This window comes from Neopelma chrysocephalum, unplaced genomic scaffold (assembly GCF_003984885.1).
Source record: "Neopelma chrysocephalum unplaced genomic scaffold, ASM398488v2 Primary Assembly neopelma1_97102, whole genome shotgun sequence".
NCBI lineage: Eukaryota > Metazoa > Chordata > Aves > Passeriformes > Pipridae > Neopelma > Neopelma chrysocephalum.
In genome coordinates this window covers 5,031,431-5,040,743 of record NW_020925744.1, presented here as the reverse complement: position 1 = coordinate 5,040,743, position 9,313 = coordinate 5,031,431, and the positions used below count along the sequence as shown (strand labels likewise).

Here is a 9,313-nt window from a genome sequence, read left to right as displayed (position 1 = left end):
TCTCTCTCTCTCTCTCTCTCTCTCTCTCTCTCTCTCTTTTCTTATTACAATCTTGGCTCCCACCTAATTTCTGAAGCTGTTGTCTCAGGTGTTTTGTCAGCAGAGAATATAGTTTTCCATCCTACATGAGACCGATATACTCTGATTTTTGTCTGGCTACATGGAACTGTCACATCTGTTTGCAAGTACAATAAATTTGTCTATATATATTTTTCTCAGAAATATGTTTGTTCATTTGTTCACTTTACTCTGTAAAATTATATTTGTTATTGTAACTGATACTGTTCAGGTGAAGATTAATTTGAAAACTGAAAGTGCCATTACAGAGTCTTGGATGTCCATTGGTTAGATGAGACAGCAGGCTTAATCTTGACCATATTATACAGTGATTATCATTAGTAGGAGTATGTTGTGGACAAGCTTGCAGGTTTCTGTGTTTGTATTTTTTAAAACTGGTGCTACCCCTCGCTCATGCTTCTTCACAGATCGTGGCTTTTGTGTTTTATTTTAGTAGTGTTAATGGAACATGCCAAAAAAAGCTTGCTTGGCATATTTCAGTCACGGAAAATGTTTGTAAGCAAAACCAGACTTACATAAATGTTTAATATATTTAAGATTCTGCACAAGTTAAAAATTCTGTAAATTCAATTGCATTGTTTGTATTGCTTCAATAGATTATTTTAAATGTTCTTCCCCTTTCTAAAATCAAATCAAATTTATGTTTTCCAGAGGCATCAAGTAATCAAATTGTAGATTTGTTGGTAAAAGAAATTACCTGACATTCTGCAGATTGCAGTCTGTAACTTAGAGGCTTTGCTTTGTTCTTTAAAAACCTCTTTTAGAAGTAGCTACTAAGCTTTTCAGTGTTATTCAACTTACTATGCTTTTGTAAAAATTACCATTCTTACTGCTTTTGGGATTGGCAGATTAATACCATAATTTGTGAAAACAGCTGCCTCTATTATACTCTTTGTTTTAGCTGAAAGTCCAAACTAAACTTTGTGTGCCTTTCTTCCCGATGTTGTCATAAATGGATGAAGCAGTGGACAAATGCATAATATATATATGCAAATGCATAATATATAGTCTGCCCTGTATGTCGTTCCAGTGACATTATTAGATGCCATAGTACTCATCTCAGAAAAAGGCCAGTGCAGGTGGCAAACAGAGGCCAGTTAGATATTTATTATAAAAATGCAATATAAATAAAGATGCAATAATTTTGAAGGACCTCACAGGAACATAGGGACTGGAAGGGCATTTGGGATGATCTAGTCCCATGCTATCTTAAGTAACCAAGTAACATTATGCATTTTATTAATTGGTCAAGCACCATGTTATAAATAGAGGTGTTTTCACTTGCTGGTGCTTATTGGGCATCTGTTTCAGAATCTCACTGCCCTGATGCTTACAAATGTTTTGCAATTCCAGCTTACATGTATTCTAGACCAATTTTGTTCTAATTTGTTCTTATGTCAGTATTGCCTTTTAGCATCAATAGCTCTTTAAACTTCTGGACATTTACATCGTATATGCTTAATGAGAGCAATCATCTGGAGACTCTTTTTGCTAGACTAAGTTCATGCATTTCATATGTGCTTCTAGCAGTAGTGCAGGCTTAAGTGGCTACTGACACTTTTTAGCTTTCATTTAGGCCAATATAGCTGTTTCAAAGTCATACATCAAATAGGTGATGGGACTGATTAGCTGAAAAAAAGCTGTCCCCCCTGAATTTTTTTGGTCCGCTCTATTTTCACCTGTATGCTGTCCTGAATCTTTTCAAAGTACGACCCTAACAACAGTTATGCTGCTGCCATTGACAGAGTGGTGTACAGGGACACAAATAAGCAACAGAGGGTGGAACACTGACAGAAGAATGTCCTAAGGCAATACTGTTGCTGGACATGAACCTTATCCTTAACCCAGGCTTGTTTACATCTATCTAGTGCTCCACACTGCACCACAGAAAATTGAGCATGATAGCTGAAACAGTTTGAACTTGACAGTTCAGGCATTATCAGCAGTCAATGCAAGGCACACATCCTTCCATCTAATTTAAACTGAATCAACTTCTGGTTGCTCAGTCTAAGGAGTAGTTGACTCTTCCCTTAATGTTGCTGCTGTTTACCAAAAGCAAGCCTAAAATAATAATTCCATCTTCTTCATTCCGTATTTGAAGAAAACCATCTGATTCCTACCATTATTAATAGAATTTATTTTCCAGTTTATATCTGGGAAGTTAAAGATGCCCTCAGTGATACAATTTAGTATTTTCTCTCTAATAATGTGACAAATGTAACTGCAGAGCATTTTTGAACATCCTACTACTATAGTTATACTCTTCTTTCTTGTTTCTTTGTAGTCCATTTATAGTATTTAATCTTGGCATTGTTTCTTTGTTTCTTTCTTGAACAATAAGGTAAAGTTAGTAAATTATCAATTTTATTGCAGTATGGTACATGGAGTTTTGGGAATTTATTTCTTTATAGTTTTATATGGATAAATAATTCAAAATACTAAGCCGTGAAAGAAATGGCCAAGATTTCACCTGTGCATATATATTTACTTGCACACTGTTTCCATTAATCTGATGTCAGTTAATTTGGTCTTTAGTACAAGGACATCTGATTGACTGGTAGCCAGTAGCAACATGTGTGTAAATGGTTATTTGAAGAATGACATGTAGTGACTGGTGTTATATGAGATGTTATGTTACAGTTTTTGAAGGCCCATTGTCATTTGGTCCGTTAGAAAAACTTGGAGGTCTTTCTGAGTTTGTACTGCCTATTATTATTAAAAATAATATACATAAATAACTGCTTCTTTCTATCAGCAGGAGACAAGGTATTGGCATTTTGAAACTGGGCTGGTCTGTGTTTTCCTGTTTCCAACAGGCAGACAACAACTTGTTGGGATTTATGGTGATAATTTATACAGCTGTCAAATTTATATGTGTATGTCTCAATGCAACTAGACAATACACTGAAAAAATCAATTTTAAGTCAAATTTAAAAATAGTGCTGTGCAGTATTTAGGGACCCTGCATTCAAGTTTATGAACTCAGTCCAACTTTAATTATTAATGAATCTTGTTGGACAGGCTGCAGTGAATGTAATCTGTTGGTCCTGTGCCTGTTATAGTGTTTGGTTTTGATAATATGTAATTGGTCATTGACAGGGCTCTGTTTTCTATGCATCTAGGTGAAGATACTGAATGACAGAAAGCCGTAGGTTCCCTTTAAAAAAGAGCATTTGTTTAATATCCTGCTCTTTAACATACTTTTGTGTTGTTCAGGCTGTTGTTTTCCTTTGACTCTTTTATTTGGATCTTAATTCAGAACACTGTGTATTTTTCCTGATGTTCTTTGGGGTGAGTGATGTGGGATAGAGTTCAGAGCCTTGAACCTATTTTTGAGGAGGTTCTCCTTCAGCTTCCAAGAGGCTGTACTAGAGCTGTGCTAGCAATCTGTGAAAAACTAGACATAGGGCAGTCCAGTGGGATTCTGTTTGTGGCTTAATGAAGTAGTGTTCTTTAATGGATTTGTAGATTTAAGGTAGAGTTCAGTGGGTTTTGGAGATGGGAAACTAATGCGTTCTGAGAATGCTAATACTTAACCTTTTGCTTTCATGAGAGCAGCTTCATTTATCGTAGACTTCTGAGATTCCAAGTTTCAGTAATCCAGTGGAGAAGCTACTAAGGCATTAATGCCAGAAGTCAGTTGGTATCAGAGAGAAGGAACAGAGGTGGAACAAATGTTCTGTGTTCAGACTTCACTTTCTAAGTGAAATCATCAATATTTCTGGACATTGATGTTTCTCTATGCCAGTAGAAGGGAAGAGTAAACAACTTGCCTGCATTGCTATGGGAGGATTTGAAGAATCTGTGGTAAAAAGGAAAATAAAATTTCAACTTAAAGTGTAGATAGAAATGTTGTCTTTTGGTTTTGTCTTGCATAAAAATAATTTTGGCTAAGCTATTTCTACAGAAATTCCCTTTTTTAACAAAGTGTCTTCCCTTCAGACATGTGTGCAACCCCATGTGTGCAACCCGTTTTAGTTTGTTGGCATTTCACTCTTCTGCTTTGTTATTCCTTTAGTCAAAAATTGCCTGTCCTTCTTGCTCTCTGCACTGTATGCCAGAACCTGTTCATGCACTTAAGGACATACCAGTCAGGTTTTACAATAAAATCAATACAGATACAGTGGCTAGCATTAAGAGAAAAAGTTACTTAATGTAAAAACAGTGTTAATTAAGCATCTCTTTTTGTAGCAAGCTCTCTGTGTATTTCTTTAGTTATCGCTGAAAATTTTAAGTTATCAATATTACATAACAACATAAGATTTTTTTTTTTAATTATGTGGCTGAAATAGGAAGACAGATAGTAAGTCTCTGACAGGCAGAGATTCTCATGTGATGTTCCTGTGATCTTCCTGTAATAGTAAACACTGCAGCAAGTTTTACTCCTTGAATGCAGGCTGTCTTTTAATTGTCATCAAATTATTATCTTCCTCAACAACTACTTCATATATAACTGAGCTACTGATGTAGTCACTGGGTGGACACCTTGTTGGCTATGTGGGTTTCTATTAGCCCTGCTTCAGTCAGTTGCCTGATGCTATATCCTTCTCCTTTGTACAACCAAGTTGAGTGTTGGTTTGTTGCAGTGGAAAGGTAGAAGCCTGTATTTCTGAAGCCAGTTTCTTCTTAACACGTTTAGATTCGTTGCTGCAAGTCGCTTTTTTAATACTGTCAAAAAGATTAGTGAAAAGGCAGCCATTGATTGCCTAGCACACTAAGATTGGTTGCATATGTAAATCTTTCTCCTAGCTAAAGCTGAAATACAGTTGATTTATATAATCAGGTTTAATAGTGCATAAATTCCAATAAGCAGTAAACGTATATACCTCTTCTGGCAAAAGAGTGAAACCATCTATTTAAAATCCACAACAATTAAAGGAATACATTTGCAAGTGAGTAACAACTAGAAGTTTTCCTCCCATGTTGATTATGTCGCAGACATCCTGTATAAATGTAAAATTATTTGCCATAATGAACATGATCAAGTGATATGTTTTATGTCTTATGTTGTGCATCTTTGCAGTCTTGTTCTTCATCATCTACAAATCAATATGTGGGTTTTATTCCTTCAAAAATACAAATACTATCTGTGAAGTTTCAGTAACTGCAATTCTGTTTTTCTTAGAAGGGTGAATAGTAGCTTAATCTGTATGGTTTTGTCAATAGCAAAGTTTTTGTCCCTGTTTGCACTTAGTCATACCCTAAATGAAAAAGATAGAAGGCAGATTTATTTAAAATTAGACTTAATTCATAAAAGTAACAGCTTGCTGGACAAGCTATGGCTCTAAAAAGGACTTTGTTCTTGCTTCTAAAAATATGCTGATGCTGGGTTTTTTAATGTTTACTGTACACTATCTCTTGAACTAGAACCTTGCTATGCAAAGGTGAATTTTATACTTCCAGGTCCATTGGGCCACTGCTTGTGTTGAGGATGACATTAGGAACAGAAATTACTAGCCAGCTTAAGGCTTCTTCATACATAGCATCAGGCCGAAACCTTTTGAGATGGGACCTGTCACCAGAGGAAATTAGAACAAGAACAGAAGAACTTATCAGGAAGACAAAGCATGTCTATGACAGAGTTGGGATGCTTGATATCGAAGAAGTAACACATGCAAATACTGTACGGGCTTTGGCAGACATAGAAGTGGAATATGCAGGTTAGTGTATATTTTTTGTGATTCTTTCCATGGGGCATTCCATCTGTGCGTAAAGAAACATTGAGAAAAAATAGTAATTGCTTACAATTTTGATCCCTACTGTTATTGTGTAGAATGTGTAGACGCCTGTCAAGAGTCCTCTGGTCATAATGATCTTTCAGGACCTCTCAGTAATATGTAACATGATCAGCTACAAAGTTCTACTCCTTTATTCTAGAGATAAAAACAAGAATTGACTAAGTTGTGCTGTTGATGTCTTTGACACATGCAGAGAACTGCATTGGTCCCCTGATTTCTTTTTGCATATGATGCTCCAAACAGTTACATTTCCTTTTCCAACTTTCTGCAGGGGACAGTGTGCAGTGTCTTTGGTATGTGTAATACATTAAACCTGGTAAGCAGTGCATTTTTTCAGACACTGCAGAATCTGAGACAAGCGAGTCAAATGGAGCAATAGAAAGGTTGGTAAACTGCTAGTGAAGAAAATGTGATGGCTGAGAATGAAGGAATTTTTGAATGCATTATTGAAAGGAGACTGCTTTACTTGCTTGCTTACCTTTGTATTATGGCTTGCAAGACCTTGTAGAATCTGGGGAGAGGTTTGTCATGTGCTCACATCTAGATTGTTCTGAGTTATCCAGACATGTCAGTGTATGGATGGAGTTTGATGGTCAAAACAGGTTATTCAGGTAATTTGTTAATAACTTTCAGTCAGAGGAGTGGGAAAAATACGAACCCTGTCTTGAGTGGCTTTGTTTTGAAAAACCTGTCAGATGGTGGCTGCATTACTTACAAAGCAGTCAGTGTAATAAATGTCAAGTTCTTTTAAATGCTCTAAAAAATCTAGCCACAGAAGTGCTGAAAACAGCAACCTTGGCTTGGAGGAAAAGCTTTACCTAGCAAATAAGATCAACCTGCAGCTCAAATTATTGTACTGTAATATTAGTCTGGCTTTCACATTACTTAAAATTGCAGTTAAGGCGCATACAGTGAACTGGCTGGAATTTATGCTGGCAGAAAGGCTGAGTAATCTTCATTCAAACATTCCTGCCAGATTCAGTTTTAATTGTACCAATGTATTTGGTATAATTTTTGTAAGTCTTTTCACCAAGGCATAAAACTCTCTTCTTTAATTTAAATTAGAAGGAGAAACTTATTTGACGTGGAAAATAATGGCTATCAGCTTCTCAGCATAGCCACTATGAGTCGATCCAAAATATACTTTTTTCACTACATGCTATTGCCGTAATGGGTCACATTTAAGCTTTTAATGCTAATCTTCAAAGCTGTATGTGACATTATCATGACTTACTGTGAAACAGCCCATGGCTTATAATAAGTATTACCACAGCAAGACTTCCATTAGAACCTTAGAATTTAAATCCAGTGTGTTCCTTCCACATGAAGGGCCTGCCCTAGTAATTGGAAATTATTATCTCAAAAACCAGAGGTGACAACAGGCCTTACAAGTCAGTTGGAAACTGCCTAAACTCACCTTATAATTTTTAAACATTTTGGCATGAGGGCAGGATGTGGAGGGGAGAGTTTCCTATGGACTTCAAGAAGAACCATATGCCCATGTTGGCATTCCAAAGGTTTCTGAAGGGCTGAGATTATCTCAGGACTTGATAAAACCACTGCACATTACGTAAAATTACAAAGCTTTAAATCAGGCTAAAATAGTGTTGCTAAAATGTTGTTACTCTAAAATGTCGTTTTGGAGAGGTAAAGGGTAGAGACATTATAACTGATTTTTAATTAAGTGAATTGATTTCTACTTCAGGATTTCTATTCAATCTCATTATAAGATGTAATATTCCTTTAATAAGCAAGGATTTACTTAAAATATATTCTAAAAAAGTAATATTACTCAGCTTCTAATTTCTAAAAGTTCAGAATACATAGTATCTTCTGTGTTTACCTTAAACACAGAAGAGTACAGTACATGGGGATTTGACACTGAGCTCATAACAATATAAAAATAACTTCAGGACAGATGGGCATCTTTGAAAGATTCAGAGCTTTTCACTTTAAGTGCTAACGTGGAAGCACCTGTGCCAGCTATGAAACAACGTCAGTTTTCACTTACATGAAGTATTTGTATCAAATTTATACACCTTTCAGTTGATTTTGTAGAAGACAATGAGATAATTAGGCTTGGGTAATGTGTTTATTTTTTACTATGGTGTGTGGTTTTGTCCTTTTGCCTGTTCATTTTTACTTTATATGTAATAACTTCAAGCCTGATCTGAAGTGTCAAGTTGCTTTGGATATTTGTTTCTTATGTCTTCCGTAAATGTCAGAAGGGGGAAAGTTCCTTATCCTTAAGGCATGTCTAGCTTTCTGTGTTCATTGCTTCTTATTTAAACAGTGGAAAGAAGCATGTTGGATTTTCCTCAGCACATTTCACCTGACAAAGAGGTACGCTTAGCAAGTACAGAAGCTGACAAAAAGCTTTCTAATTTCGACGTGGAGATGAGCATGAGAGAAGATGTGTTTCAGAAGATTGTTTATTTACAGGTAAATCATGGTGATGTCTGCATAACTTGTTATGTATCTAAATGATCTAAAATTTGTTCTTATACACAGTGCTTTTCAAAATCACTCTGTGTTTCCTCTCTGTCTATGCCAATCGAATCTTTCCAGTGGGGCACAGCTATACAACAGAAAACAATGTACCTTGGTGCTTCCACTCTTTGCAGGCCATATCTAGGTCTCTGTATCCTTTTCTCCATTTTGACTTTAGTCTTCCAATGAGCTGGTTAAGCTGGAAGCTAAACTAACAGAAAGAAACCTATCAGGAGAAGCATTTTTTGTTTTCTTTTGGCTGAGCTCCCTGAACTCATTTGAAGAGGGAAGGAAGAGGCAATATAGCACTGTATTTACATTGGCTTAAACTGTTTTTCAATTTGTGTCCAAAATTACACTGTATTGAAATAGTTAAGAATTTTAAATTTAGAAGTTGTTTTAAGTTATGAAGATTATTGAGAACATATAACTTGGAGTGACCTCTGAAATTACCTCTTTTGACCTGCTCATTATAGACAGCTACACTGCATACTTTTGCTCATCAGTTGCTTTGACCACAAAATAAAACTATGCCAAAAAATGCTTTTCCTGTTGAACTGGTTTCTATCCCTTTTGTTTTTCTGTTTAGCTTCCCTTCTAATTGAGCATCCTTAGGTATCTTGTATTCTTCATTTGTACTAATTATTTTGTAGCTCAAATGGGAAGAATTTGATTTTGTTCAAATATGTCTAGTGACATTTAGTAATAATTTTCCAAAAGTCTGATTTAAGGATAATACAAGGAAGCTATCAAATATGAAAACTAAAATATTTTTTTTCCTATTGTTTACATGTGAATCTTCCCTTTCTAAACCCACTAATTTTTAACCTTCTTATAATGCTAATAAGATACTGGAGCCCCTACTTCTTGGAGTCATTGTTTGTGCTTTTTGCAGTTTGACTGAGAACCAGAATAATGCTTGCAGCGCCTTATTAAAGTGCCTTCCAATACCATTGTCTTCTTTTGTTGTGTTTTCCAGGGAAGCTTTCAAATGTTCTCCTCTAGCT

The 9,313-nt window shown here is 35.7% G+C and overlaps 1 protein-coding gene across 2 annotated transcripts in view; it reads left to right on the top strand.

Moving 5' to 3' along the window:
• The window catches only part of NLN (neurolysin), a 41,519-nt gene that overhangs the window by 7,169 nt on the left and 25,037 nt on the right, over window positions 1-9,313 (top strand). For both annotated transcript variants that reach the window (XM_027671603.1, XM_027671602.1), the window contains 2 exons: window positions 5,482-5,738; window positions 8,110-8,258. In XM_027671603.1, the coding sequence (XP_027527404.1) occupies window positions 5,510-5,738; window positions 8,110-8,258 (378 nt within the window). In that variant the 5' untranslated portion in view covers window positions 5,482-5,509. The remainder of the gene's footprint in view (window positions 1-5,481; window positions 5,739-8,109; window positions 8,259-9,313) is intronic.